General features: G+C 36.1%; 1 protein-coding gene across 2 annotated transcripts in view; it reads left to right on the plus strand.

Annotated features, from left to right (window-relative positions):
• WDPCP (WD repeat containing planar cell polarity effector) overlaps nt 1-14,963 on the plus strand; it is a 148,089-nt gene that overhangs the window by 45,260 nt on the left and 87,866 nt on the right. The window contains exons 3-8 of one of the 2 annotated variants that reach the window (XM_036379544.1): nt 41-125; nt 1,804-1,848; nt 2,625-2,675; nt 5,135-5,205; nt 5,456-5,515; nt 13,551-13,665. In XM_036379544.1, the coding sequence (XP_036235437.1) occupies nt 65-125; nt 1,804-1,848; nt 2,625-2,675; nt 5,135-5,205; nt 5,456-5,515; nt 13,551-13,665 (403 nt within the window). In that variant the 5' untranslated portion in view covers nt 41-64. The remainder of the gene's footprint in view (nt 1-40; nt 126-1,803; nt 1,849-2,624; nt 2,676-5,134; nt 5,206-5,455; nt 5,516-13,550; nt 13,666-14,963) is intronic. The other variant, XM_036379545.1, reaches the window with a different exon arrangement.

A 14,963-nucleotide genomic window follows, 5' to 3' on the forward strand; every position in this document is an offset into this window, starting at 1 on the left:
AAAAAATTGGCTCATGCAGTTCCTTTCCTTCTTTTGCTAGTGCTAAGGCTCCATATATTACCAGATGTCCTTCTGCCTGACTGAAATGTTTCTGTGGTCTTTGAAGACCAACTTACATATTAGAGGTAAGCTGTTATCTGTTACTAAAACAAATCATCAAAGCTTGTTGATGGGTATTAAACTAATATAAAATTCTGAATACCCAAATGAAGTTTTTTTTTATACTTAAGAGAAAGAAAATTAGCAGCAATACAGAGTTTGAATTTGGTCAGCTTCTTTGCTTTTCTTGTCATGGAACTGGAGCATCCTTTCAAGTAAAAAATATTAAGATTATATTTGATTGGATGTATTTCCCTTCTCGGGAAGCTGTGGCCTACTTGACTCTGAGCTTCAGTTTAATGGTTAGTTTGGGTGAATGATCCACAGTCAAGTGAACTGCAGAGGCATTGTGATTTGTACTTAATGTGAAAATAAAAGATTACTGCATGTTCTGGGTATTTTGCATGATTCCTTGAAATTTCATACTTACAAGGATACATTTGTCTTATTAATTGATTGTTCCAAAAGACATATGACTAAATCCCAGCCACGTGTACATTACCTTAATTCGTCTTGCCTTGCTATTCCTAAAATATAATTATTAAAAAACCCACTGGTTTAAAAGTGGACAATATCAAAAGATAATTTATGACACTTCATGTCAATTGTACTGTACAATAATTTTATCAAAATATTATTTTGAATAATCAATTGATATTCAGCTGAATGTTATTACTAAAATATTGACTCAGTGTGCCTTGACATCCCATCTTTGTGTGGGAACTGTTCTATGACAACAATAACATCTAAAACTCAAAAGCTGTATTTCATAGAAAAATCCAATGGTTTAAGTGAAAACACAGTTGTGATTTATTGTAATTAAAGCTCTGCTGTGGAGTACCATGCCTATTTTTCACTTTTGACCTTTTTTGCTTCCATTTATTCATTGCCTAGATGCCTCATTCAAAAATTCTGAGGCAGAAGGGAGGATGATGTCCTGGTTTAAATCCTGCCTGCCTTTTCAGTGCCTTCCTACTTTTTTTTCCATGTAATGAATTTCTCCCCATGGAATATGCCTGTCTGACTTTAGGAGGACACAGATGCAGTGAAAAATTAATTATTTTAAAACAATGCAACATAATGCTGTACTTAGACATGCCCAGTGGAGCTTGCCAAGGCACCCCTAAGTGTTTACCTGTCAGCCTCATCAGGAACTGACTAGTGCAGTTGCAGTCCCTATGCAGCTGAAATATCCAGATTTCTGTGCCACAGGAACCAACTAGATGATAATACCTGTAGAATAAGAATATTGGATCCTTTGAAAGAACAGCTTTATGAGTTCATGAATCTTAGGAAAAAACTTCAACCAGTTGTTTTTAGCTCAGCTGTGTCAGTCATCAGAAAACATTTTAAAGTTATTCCAAGATACATTTTTCACCATGATCCTTACTTTTCCTTGTAAAAGAACACAAAATATGCTAATTAGGAAGGTGGTAAAAATACTTTTGCACATGTGCAGCTAGAAGGGAATCAAAGTGTATGTAAAGGAAATGACAGCCTCAAATAAATGGAAGGGCTTGTCATCCTTCTTCATGCCTTCTCAGCTGGTTCTTGAATGTCCCAATGGTATTTAGGCTATATACTGTGCTTGTATTTAACACCAAGCATTGCTTTAGCAGGAAAAAATTGAGGTGCTGAACCTTGCTTTCTAAGTTGTGTTCTGTTTCTAGTAATAATTTAATGCATTTACATTTAATTGTACAGATGAAGACATTGGGATCCACCAGTACTGTGACAAGAAACAACCAGGTAAATACATATATAAATACTGAAACTGAGCAAAACTTCAGGATGTTCAGTGTTTGACACCAACTGCTTGCTCTTAAAAATGCAGCTTCACATTTCTTGTTAGTATATACCTCTGTATTTCTATGGAATAAGGAAACACAGAAAGAGTTTCTCTCTCCAAACTTATGTAGGAATGTTAAAAAACTTTTTAAACCACAGAAGGGGGCGGGGGGGAAAGGAAAAAAAAATCACATAAACCCAACCGTTATGTAACTAAAAACCTCTGTGGGATTTTACACTCTGAATTCTTACGGGGTTTAAGATATTTTGTGTTGTGTGGAGCCCAGGGCACGGCCAGGTGATCGCCGGGATCCCAGCAGAGGGCATCTCTGCCTGCCCTCCGGAGTGGCCATTCCGGGGCGAGCGATCCATTGCCTTGATCTCATTAATCCTGCTCATCCTACCAGTTTCCCCACGGGCCGAAGGGGCTCTAGGGCTGGGGTTCCCCCTTCCCGCCCGTCCCGGCGCGGTTCCACTGGCGCTGACGGACCGACGGAGCCGGCTGACCGCGCTCCTGCCTGCGGGGCTGGGGCTCGGCCGTGCCAGCCCACCGGTGTCAGCCTTGCCTTCACTGCCAGTTTAACATATCTGCCCTACAGGCTGAAAGCACCGGGGCTGCCCGGATTGGTTTGGAAATTTCTGTGTTTTATCCAACTGTGCTGGTCTTCTCGCTAATATTAATGTTTGCTGACAGAAGTGTTAAGGATTAATTCATCTTTTCATCCTCTTTCCTTTAGCATCACAGATGAAGTACAGTTACTTAGAAGAGAAGCAAAAGCTAGCAGAATGTGAGGATATTTTCTGAGTTTCTTCTTACACTAAGATCAAATGGCAAATTTGGATTGGCTATGCCCCTGGAAGAGTATTAAAATAACCCCAGACTGCTTCCAATGTAACTTTCTGCACGTCATCTAAGACTGATGATCACAGAACTACACAGCACAAAACAATTGAAAATTTGTAATTTTTCCTTCCTGGTATATATGCAATCTGGTTTTTTTTTTTTTTTCCTGTCACTAAGCATTGCAGCATTTATTGCTTTTCCAGTCCATTGTAAAAAGTAATCACAAAAATAATCCAGATTTTTCCTTATGAAATTTGCTTAGCAGATGAGCAATAAACATTTTCCCAATCATCTCTGGCCTTGCAACACCATCTGGCTTAAAACTGGAAATTGTAACTAAAATATTTTCAGCCAAATAGACTAATAATAATAACTAATAATAATAACAACTAATAATAATAATACCAGATTAATAATCAGCTGCCTTCATAGAATGGTTTCAGCTTTGAATCATTTTCACTGTCCCTGCATTACCTGGTTAAAAGCAATTTCAGTTCATGCTATCACACAGCAGTACTTCCAACTGTTAATGATGTTTATATTAGTACATCTTATCTTTAGCTCAAGTTTTACAACTCCTGCATTGCTCAGAACGTTCATTAATGTTCAAACATTATTATATGACAACTCTGAAAAATCAAATTGATTTTTTGGATAACTTCACAAAGCCATGTCTATACTGTTAGCTTATCCAAATGAAAATTCCCATGGAATTGTGCATGCATATGGAGGCAAAATCTGTTCTGGAAGGATTAGTTCTTCCCATCACTGCAAGGTGTGTTTGGAGCAGGCTGAAGCCCCGCTGGGTATGGGTGTGAAGGTGCAGCCATGTGGTAAATCCACACCTGCTGCAGAGGATGCTGTGTCAGGCAAGGTCAGTGCAGCTCTGGGAAGGTGGGCAGGTGAGGGAGGGCTCTAGGCAGGGAGGAGCCTCACAGGTTTGCATCACTTGTGCTCAGTGTAATGGTATCCCACAGGGCTGCATGTGTGAAAGGAGGAGCAGGCCTAGATAACCCTTGTAACCAACAGCCCCAGTGGTGCCTTTTACACGTGTGATGGGCAACAGGACCTCAAGCTGCTGCACCTTGTCCCTGGGAATGCAGGGGTGCCCCTGACACAGAGCCTGCACAGCACATTTTGCAAAGAGGAGCACTGAGAAACTTTATTCACAGCTGTTGATTTGTACAGATAGTTTGGTATCTGTACAGGCAATTTCCCATTTTGCATATGTGGATAAATATTCCAGTATTTATGAAAGCACCCATTGAAAATGTGATCTTACATGCCTAATTAATATTATCATAACAGTTCCACCAACGCTGGCTTCAGTCCAATGAAACACAAAGAGAAGTTGTATGCTGGTGTCCTCTTTTGTTGATGTATGAAATCCTTCATTTTTTCACTGTATAGCACTTCTATTGTAAGCTGCTTTTTGCAGGGAGGTTTAAGCACAACTGCTAAGTCATTCAGTCTGGAAGTTGGCATACAAACTGACAGCTTGGAGCTCAAAACTTTTCATCAGGTTTCCTTTAAATAGGAATAGATTATAAACAATGTGTTCTAGTTTCTCATGGTTTTATTGTACACTTATGAGCAGAAAACTGCTCACTTTTAAATGAAGAAATTTCACAAGTTATTAGAACCTGATTCTCATCCATGAAACAAGCCAGTTATTGGCAACTCCAGAGGAAGCTTTGCCTCCTGGTTGCTCGAATTAATATATTAGGCCAGGATTTTCACAATAGTGTGCTGAACACTAATAAATTTGTTAAAGGACTTCAGTAGTCATGCAGCTTTTTCTTTGCTTGACTTGGCAGATTCTTCAGACTAAGTTTGCAAGAAAATCCTATAAATAACTAGACTCCGTAAGTTATGGCATTCACATTTGCCTGTAGTTAATATTTCTATATATGCATATATTCATGCATATATATTTTGCAGACGTGTTAGTGCCTGCTTTTTGAAATTAGGCAATGAAATGTTAGTTCAGAAGAATAGAATCTATTTAGGATGCTTGAAACTTGAAACTGAGTTAATATACTGAACAGCAGATACTTTTTCACTGCAAGTGCCTAGCAGCTGGGTAAGCTTTGCACACAATTGCCATGGGGAAGTCATGGTCATTGTGGATAGAGCATGCCAACTGTTCCTATGATTGAGCCTTCCAAAAACAGACCCTTTGATAATAGAAACCATGGCCATTTCCTTCCAGCTGTAGGTAAGTTTTACATGTAAGGCAACTCCTAGAAATCTTGGATTTGTGGAAGGAAGCTCAACTCATAGAACTTTTTTAAAATGACACATATAAATGTTTGCACACACAAACTTTATATGTATACAGTCACTTACATATACACATTTCTCTACCATCTTCATTTTTTTTCCCTCACTTTTATTTGACAGCTCGAGATTATCCTTGGATCCTGAAAACCAAGCGAGCAGACAAACTGCGAGATGCACTCAAGGAGGTGGAGGTATGGTTCAGAAAGGTTCAAGCACAGCAACATCTGATCTGGTTTTCAAACCTCTTTCAACAGCTTTAATTTTCATAAAGATCCAACTCTCCCAGTGATGATAAATGTGCTTTTGTCTGGTGGGCTCTTCTGAAACAGCTGCATCTTTGTGTGGCATTTTTCATCTGTTAACTGGAAAATCAGAAGTCTGTTAACTGATAGTGACAATGTGTGCTGCCAACTCCATTCTCTGTTTTCTTTTGTCCTTTAGGACTTAATGCAGAACAGTCCATGTGTGCTGAGCAAGTGGAAGAACAAACATACCTGTCAGGTACAGTGTCATCAAAAGGTCTTCTAGTGTTCAGTTGGTGGTGCTGAACTGAATTCAGTGATGGGACCAGTAGTGTTAAAATGTTAACACAGAAAATCACTGGAGTTTTTTTAATATGTGGGCCCTTGTTAAGTAAATTTGGTTTATTTAAATTTCTACCCTGAAAAAAGTCCTTCAAATAAAAAGCCTGGAGTTTATCAACACAAAGAAATTACAATAAAAGGCCCTTATTCTGTGAGATGATGATGGTGATGATTACTATTATTATTGTTGTTAATTATTGTTATTGTTATTATTACTGTTACTGTTTGGGGAAACTGAAAACATCCTGTGCCTCAAAATAGCAGGCTGAGGGAGCAGTTATGTGTTAAAATATATAGACAGGTCTGGAATCTGTGTTATATTATTTTTATGTCTTAATTTAATTAGCTATTTACCTGTCACAAATCTTTTTACTTTATGCTTGTGTAATATGGAAGGGAAGTTATATCTCTAAACCAACAAGATCATTAATCAAGTTATGGAATAAGAAATATTGTGCCATGTGGCACCCAAATAGTTATGTCTCTGGCTATATGAGTTCCACATTTTGTGTACAAGAAACCCTTTTTCACATCCTCACTAAGACAGAACAGCAGGGCAGGGAGGAGAGCTGAACATGAAGTGCTCCATAATCATGTGCTTCTTCTGAAAAACATATGTAGTGAATTTTGTATGTTTATACAACCTTCATGAGGAAATGCATCATATTTGAAACTGCTTTGGGGAATGGGGAAAATTTGTCAATATTACTGTTTCAAACAAGGAACTTTGTCTTCTAACTTTTCTGCTTCTTCAGACTCATAATTTTTTCTTCTTATTCAAGTAGTTCCAAATGTGTGTCAGCAGAATGATTGTTAAATATCCAAACACTGTACAGCTAAAATTCTAGAAATGCCTTTGAGAATAGCAAAATTTTTAAATGCTTGACATGCCAAATGGTATGTAGTCTTTTCATATCAATAATAAAAATATGATTGTCTAAGCGACATTTGCCTATCAGATCTTACTGCTAGTAAATGTATATCATTCACATACAAATTACATAGTATACATCTGTGAATGTTAATCTTCTAGAGCTGATTTAAATATTAATTGCTAATTTGGGGGAATCATTTTTCCCTGTTATTATTGTTCTGATTAGGAAAGGAATTTGGTTAAGAAACACCAAGTCAATTAGCTGTGAGTGCATTCATTTACATCCCAGTTTGCTGTCTCTTCATTTGCTTTCCTTGTCCATTCTCCCTTTACCATTTTCCTTCCCCTCCCATTCATCAGCATCCACCTGCAATGTGTACAGTACATACTTTGGAAAAGTAGACTTCTTGCCAGATGTGTTGTCCTGCCTACATAATATAACACCTTTGACTATCAGTTCTGTATAAAATTCTTCTTTATTTTTTGACTTCACATCCTCTAAGTTACTTCAGGCCTACATCAACGTGAATGAGACAATTGCAATTTAACTTATTTCTTCTAGGAGATGGGAAATAAAAGAGATGGGTGTTTTCATCTTAGTGTATTAGGTATTGAACCATGTAAAGGGGTAGTTTAATAAATTGAGTATTTGGGGTGTTTTTCAGATGTCTTCTAAGGCCAGGGTATAAGTGATGGTACAGGTTATAACATAACCAGAGTGAAAGTTATAGATAAAAATCACAGTAATTTCTCTGTCCTTAAATTCTGCTTTTGGTTTCTCAATCACAAAACAAAATGTTTTTGTTTAATAGTGACTGATTATTGAAATCTCCAACAAGGGTTAGAGTGTTTTGCCAAAACAATTGTGTTATTCCACTTTCTGTCTTCCTGAAAATAAAAGACCTCCAACAAATGAAAATAAATAGAAAAAAATTAATCATTTGGAAGAGTCTAGAACAGAAAAACTGTCTTCCATCAATTTTGATGTCAGATGACTTGTTTTTCTGCTGCTCATCTGTCTTGAGCATTTGGCAGCAATAATTGAACTGTCCCTCTTTGATGCAAATGGAGAAGATGTTGTATATTTATTTTTAATTCTAAGTAGAATACTAATTAACTGTTGCAGCAGAGAGTGCTTACCACGCAATGATGTCATCTGTGGCATAACACTGATGTATTCACAGCCTTTTTTGGATGAATACCAGAGCTAGTGGGAAGAGTCTGTATTTGCATTAACTTTGGAGAGTTAAAGCAGTGTGTCAGACAAACAGCATGAAGAACATGTAGGAAATTACCCTGATTTTCATAATTTCAATGTTTGGGCCTAAATTTGATCATATGGTTTTAATTATAGTTTTCCTTTGGTTTTAGTAGCAATACAAGGTCAAACAAACTTTATAGAAATTAAAATATTTAATTCAACAACCACATTTTCCCATTTTTGATTGTGTTATTTATTTTTTATTTATTTATTTATATTTGAATCTGCCATACCTCTAGCTGAACCAGAAGCAGGTTCCTTTGTATTGTAATTACAATGTGCCATCCAGAAACTCAGTGGCTGCTGTACCTTGAGCAAGACAAATGGAATGAAAACTGAAAGGTGATGCAATGAAAACAAGACTATGCTTTAAAAGAGTAGTGTGATTTCTCTCAGATTTTGTGCAAAACAAGCATAAGGCTGCTGCCAGTGTGCCTTCTGTAGCCTAAATATACAATATACCACTATTCCTAATCCCTCACTCTTCCTCCAGCACTTCCATCTTAGAAGTGGCCCACAGGCAAAAATTGGGGGCTGTAATTTTAAATGTGCATCTGCCAAAATTGAGTGTGCAGTCATGTTAACTGTTCATGTGCAAATAGCCAATTAGACTCCATGCAAATGCCCCAGTGAGAAGTCCAGTTGTTTTGCCTGCAGATTATCTTGTCCATTGCATGAGTGTGTTTCTCAAAGTTGGCTTTTCTATATGAGTTTGCCTAGAATGACCATAATGCTGGCCTGGTTTTCTACTTTTGTTAGTATTTCATTTTATGCTATATATATATATATTATATATATATATACTTTTTTTTTTTTTTTGGTGTGCAATCAGTGCAAGAGAAGTTTCGTATTTACTTTCTTGTCCATTGCCAAAAAAACCCCAATGACCTTTATTTTTGCAGTCCTAAGTATACATTCCACCACTACTTAGAGCATCTGAAATAGATGATGTGCCAGTTAATGTAAACATAACCTAGACAGTACAGGGATTTTTGTCAAGGAGTCATATTTAAAAGAGCTTAGTTGAGTCCTAAACAACTGAGGTCTTCTCTTTAGCTCTGTTCCAATAGGATCTGAACCCACACCATTTCTGTATGGTACTTCTGATCCCCAACTTTGATGACCTTTGTTGAGTTGCTGAAATAATCCTGTAATCTTCAGTTAGCTGATGTCAGAGGAAAATAAACCATAAAAGAAGGATGACAGGAAAAAGACAAGAAGTCTTTACAATAAGATGCCACTGTGCTCTTCAGCTTTCCCTGCCAAGGAGTAATAACCTAAGGAATTTATTTTATCAGTATTGTTGAGTTTACTCAGCTCAGATCTGGCTGCTTCTTGTCTTTGTCTCCTTCTCTAATTCTTTGGAATGCATTTAAGTTTTGCCACAAAATCATTAAATCTTCCTATGAAACGATGCCATTGCTTAAGGTTTGGTTTTACAATATAAAGCAATAAAAATAAATGAGATCTAGCTGAAACATTTGATTTCCAATTTTTTTTAGTTTTACATTTGCATTATGATGTTGAATTAAGCACACGCCAACATTGTTATAGAGTTTATTGTATAAAAGCCAAGCACTAGCTATAAATCATATCTGTTACCTGCTAATGAAAAAGATTTATGTATACTTTGCTAAAGTGTTTTGATATTTTTTAATTGTATTTTTGTTCCAATTTACATATGTATGTTGTTTTTCTGTTGCCATCGTCAACATACTTAAAACTGGATTCTGAATTGAGCTCCACAGCAATATTTTCTTGCTTGTTCTGTCAGTACAATGCCCATTAGCAAACTGATTTAGCAAGGCACATGGTGATGTAGCACATTTGATATCAAAACCAAGACATTCTGTCTAGAATACATGAGAAGCCAGCACCCATCCCCAATTACTAAGAGGAACACTGCCCTCATATTAAATTCTTTTGGCTGCTTTTGATCAGAACCATTAATGTGTTGCGTGGTTTTAGATATTTGGAGCTAGAAGTACAAATGCATTGATTATTGTGAAACAGTAACATGTAACAACAATAACTTCATCTGTAATAAGGCATGCAACACAGTAATTATGGTGGGGTGGCTAAGAAAGCAATCTGGAATGAAGAGGTGGGGAAAAACCCTGGGAACCTGCTTGAACAAGAAGTGCTTTGCAAATCTCTTCTCCTTTTGCATATTCCTTTGTCAGTTGGGCTCTCTAAGGGAAAACAGTTTGCAGCAATATTTTTTACAGGCATATTTTCCTTCTCTTCCAATTTTAATCAGATAGAAGCAAATCCTGGCTTTGCTCCACAGGTATCTTTTTAGGTAGAAGAGCTGATAAGCAGCTGAGCTGCATGAACGAGGAGTCAAGAGCTCAGGCTTCTGAGGATAAAGGGATCTACTTAAGTAGATGCTTAAGTTGTACTAAAGTCTGTAAGTCATGAACCTGCACTTAAGTCCTTTGCTTAATAAAAACTATCTCAAATACATATTAGAGCACTTTGCTATTGGAGAAGGGAAAGGCTAAGTCTTCCCTCGAGTATCCTCTGCTGCATATGCCTTTCTTGCACAGTGAAGAGCAATTTTTGGCATATAAAATACATATTCCTTTCTATCAAAGTCTCCACGTTCAATTCCTCTGTAACAGAGAAATTAAGTGGCCCTTCCTTCCCAGTATGGAGAATAACCAGGTGCCCAAACTTTTTACACAGACTACATTCAAGTACAAAGTTTCTGCCTTATTCTTCCAATAGGTATGAAGTCATGCTTTCATATTTTATTTAGGAACACCTTGTGACTGTTTAAACTCTGGAGATAGCTCTTCTGATTTTATTTTTCCCATCACAGTACTTCAATCTGAAAAATTTATGATGTGTTTCATCATTGTGAATTTCTTTCCCTAATTTAATATCTCTTAGATGGAATGATGTAGTGCCTTGTGTAAATAATGCCTCTTACATTGGCTTTTATTCCTTAGCATTTATGGGCTGTTCCCTTTGGAGTTGGATCACTGTGTATCCCTGTTCAAGCCAAGTTTGCAATCTTCCCTATTTGCTTTATATTCATTCGTGCTTCTGACTGGACTGCTCCCATCCACCAAAATATGAGTTTAACTAGGCAAGCTTAAGTGTAACAGCACATAAATCTTACAATCATGGAACAGTCTTTGCACAGACTTCACAGAATGTAGCAAATTGAAATAGTGGTTTCAATTTGAACATGTAAATATTTTCTCTTTTATGGAATATTTTTGAGGAAAGATAGCACAGAATCATAGAATCATTTAGGATTGAGAAGACCCTTAAGAGTGAGTCCAGCTGTTAACCTAATGCTCCAAAGTTCATCACTAAAACTTGCCCATAAGTTCTACATCTACACATCTTTAATATCTCCAGGGGTGGTGACTCCACCTGTTCTCTTTAAGTGCCTGCTTGTACTTCATGGCAAACTCTAAGAACTAATTTTTAAAAAACCTCAGTTCAAAACATTTTTAAAGGGAGATAGATGAAATACTAACCTTGCATGGCAATGTAGTGTGTAAATGCCTTGATTAACCTTTTCAATTTAGACTCTAAAAGTTCCTAGAGAATGAACTTAAACCTATGGACCAACCACACTAAATTATTGTAACAAAAATTTATTAAAATACAATTTAAGATTTCCCAAATATCTCAGAGTTCTGAGGAAAGTAACGAGAAAGAATGTTTTGCTGTAAAATGAAAGAAGGAGGGAGCACAATAGGAGCAACAATAGAAGTAATGGAAATTATACTACATTTATCTACTATCTATGATTCTGTCATGCCATAGTGATATCACAGAGATCTGTACAGTACTGAAAATCCTTAACATTGATTTTTAACTAGTTTATAGATGTAAAGCAAAGCATACTCATTAGCACAACATTTATATATTTATATAAATGTCTTGTCATGAAACACTGGGGAGGTTTTCATTGATTTCTAGTCTAGCTCTGTAACAGGTGTGATTTATGCCATTACCAGAAAATTAATACATAGGCATAAAGTGAATTTGCACCCTGACTGCATCATCCCTCTTGTTGGCACATAACACTGAAAGACTGGGGGTGTTTTACTCTCCTCTATCAGGCTGCTTACATCACAGTTTGGTAGCTCCTGGGTTTCAACCCTCACTTTTTCCAGCAGGTTTTTTGGACAGTTACAGCCAACTGTAGTCAAACCTTGCTGGACTTCATGTTACGAAGTGGAAATAAATTGTGATTTTATCTAATCTAACTTCAACGTAAGGAAAAATTGAAGTTTTAAAAGATTGTAATAAAAGCTGCATGAGTGTAAGCGTGTCTAACATTTTTACTAGGACAAAACCTTAAAGGACATCTGTCATGACAGGGAATATTGAAACATTGACTATATATATCTATCAAATGAATGTATGATTAGACTTTGGCAGGATGGGAATTGATCATTTGTTCTTAGAAATTCATTTCACATCACAGGGTTTTATTTGTTTCTACTTCACACATCACTAGAATTTATTTTTTAAACATGTTGGTTAAAGGTGCAAGGGCAGGAAAATAATTTGTTTAAATACACATGTTCTGTTCTTTGGAGAGCTCAGAGGAATAGTAATATAGCAAAATATGTATAAATTAGAATTTCCATACCTAAATTATTGGGAGCAGAGCACTGCATAAGGGACATGCCCAATTGCTATCCCAAATACTTTTTATTTATTATACAATCCAGTGGATTTCACTGCATGAAAATTCTAAAGATTATATTATGTTTGTCTCACAGCTCCAGCACAGAACAAACAGGATATTTTTTTATGCCAAATTCTCCTACAAGAACAAGTGTTTCTTTAGTGGTTAAGTTTTCTAAAAGCACAGGGATTTCTTTAAAAATCTACTGTTAAGTAGAAGTAAGAGCTGGAGTCCCAGATTCCTGGCCTTTGGTGGACCCTCTAGACTTGTCTGCAGAGGTCTTTCCACAGAGAATTCTTTTTATGGGTTCTGTTTTCTGAATTCCTGTGCTGTAGTAGTTACATTCAGAAAATGACTAATGGTTTAATTATGCAAAAAAAATTTTTTTCATAACTCCTCCCACTGAGCATTCTCTCTCTCATAGAAGATATTGCATAAGAAGGAGCTGATAAATACTGTGACTTAGTCTTAGAGATTATATGTATCATTTAATTTAAATTAATTAGACATGAATATTCAATTAACTCTGAAATAACCCTGTCCAATAGCTTAAATTCTTTCTTTCTAAGAGAGACATCTGAAACATGTCACTGAGTGAATGGATTTATTGGGAGCTCACAGCTATCTCTGTGGTAGGGCGTGATTATTTATTTAAACAATATATGAATGATCAGAAATAACAAGAACAGCAAAAAGGTGCTGGTTTTAATTTCTGATAATAACATAGAATTATATTAAACCCTACTTTATATTTTTTACATGCAGGCCATGCATTTACTTTATACTGAAAATATCAGGTCTATGGATGATAGAGTGATCAGTGTAATTCCTTCCCTCTTTCAAAACAGATTTTTCATCTCTGTTTTTAACTGAAAAAATCAGTATATTTTATGTAACGTTTGGGGACTTAGCTACTTCTTCAAGTGTTCAGCAATTGTAGTTTTTGTACCATTATAATTCAGCGTTGTGTTACATCTCTCTCTTTCATTGAAAAAGCTTTCAAAGCCATTATAAGACATCTTCACATCAATGATAATTCATTTTTGTAATTTTGAAAATTAGATTACTACGTAATGGACGGCTGCTAATATGTACCTTGGAACGTTCCACTTTATTCATGATTTTTGATGTCTTGTTTTCTTACTCTTTGGATTCAGCTCCTCTTTCACTCAGGTATTTTGGTGTCCCTAAGCCTTTCTGGGCCACAGCTGGAGAAGGTGGTGATTGACAGGACCCTGGTGGGGAAGCTCATCTCCGACACCATCAGTGATGGTAATTACACCCATGTGCAAATCAATTGCCTGCATTAACAATAGAGTAGAGAAACAGTATGTCAACAGGTAGACTAATTATTGCCACTGGGGACTTGCAAACACAACAAGTAATTGCATGTAATGCTATAGTTACAACCCTCAGGACTAAGAGCACTTTAAGAATAATATTTAACATCAAAGTTTTCAGGCTTGTCAAATGCTGCATGGGTTTCTAAAATCCTGTTTCTTACACACTGTAATCACTGTGAGCATGCCATTTGAACTTGTCATGTTTATTTTGTAAGTAGGAAAATGGGACAGAACCAAACATTAGCCAATTGAATAATTGCATGGGATAGTTATTATTAAAGTTGTTATTAAAAAGGTCTGGATAACATTAGTTACATGGAGGTGTTCTGATTTAGTTTCTTGACACCCAGAATTTCCCTACTGTTATTAACTAGTGACTGCTAAAAATTAAGTTTTCATTTAATGCAGAAGAAAACCTACAAAAATGTCTCTGTTTTCCACAGCTTTATGATATGACTCATAGCATTGAGAAATCGACTGGTATCTTGGCTTCTGCAGAAGCAGGAGTATGAAATTTTGGTGTGAGCCATATTACATGTGCACTACCTTCCAAATTTTTAAGAGTAAGCCCACATTACATCCTTCTAGTAAGAACATGCATTTAGTTCAGGTTTGATCTCTAATGATTTAATTTTCTCTCTACCCAGGCATCTATTGAATATTGGCCTAGGTTTTTAGAAACTCCAATACTGTGTCTCACTGATCTTTTCTTATCAATATATGGTATTTTAGTCTTGAAAATTAATATTAATTTTCTACAGACATTTAACTATGTCTGTAGAATCTTTATTTATTAAAAAAATTTAACCTGGACTTCATTTTTATGAACTAATTACACAGAGCGAATAGAACACATTTACTATCTTGTCTTCTTTTTTTCACTCTCCACCTTAATTACTGGATTGCTAGTTACATCTGTGATTTTTTGCGCTCTGCTTCTGAGGGGAGGATTTCCTACTTTCATGTGACAAAAAGTAGGAAAGCATAGAATCTAAGGTTATTCCTAAATTGAAGTAGTTTGTGGAAGTTATTTGGAATACTTTGTCTTTAAAAAAACAATAAAAAATAATGTTGGTCATGCCTTACTTTGGCTTAATATGTCATAGAAATATTTGTTCAGAAAATGCTGCTAACTAAATGGGCTTACAACTAAAACAACAATAAAGCAAGAAATACGTTTTGCTACATTTGGACAACTGTATTTATTATATAAATAACATTATATAA

This window comes from Molothrus ater, chromosome 3 (genome assembly GCF_012460135.2).
Source record: "Molothrus ater isolate BHLD 08-10-18 breed brown headed cowbird chromosome 3, BPBGC_Mater_1.1, whole genome shotgun sequence".
In the NCBI taxonomy this organism is placed as follows: Eukaryota; Metazoa; Chordata; class Aves; order Passeriformes; family Icteridae; genus Molothrus; species Molothrus ater.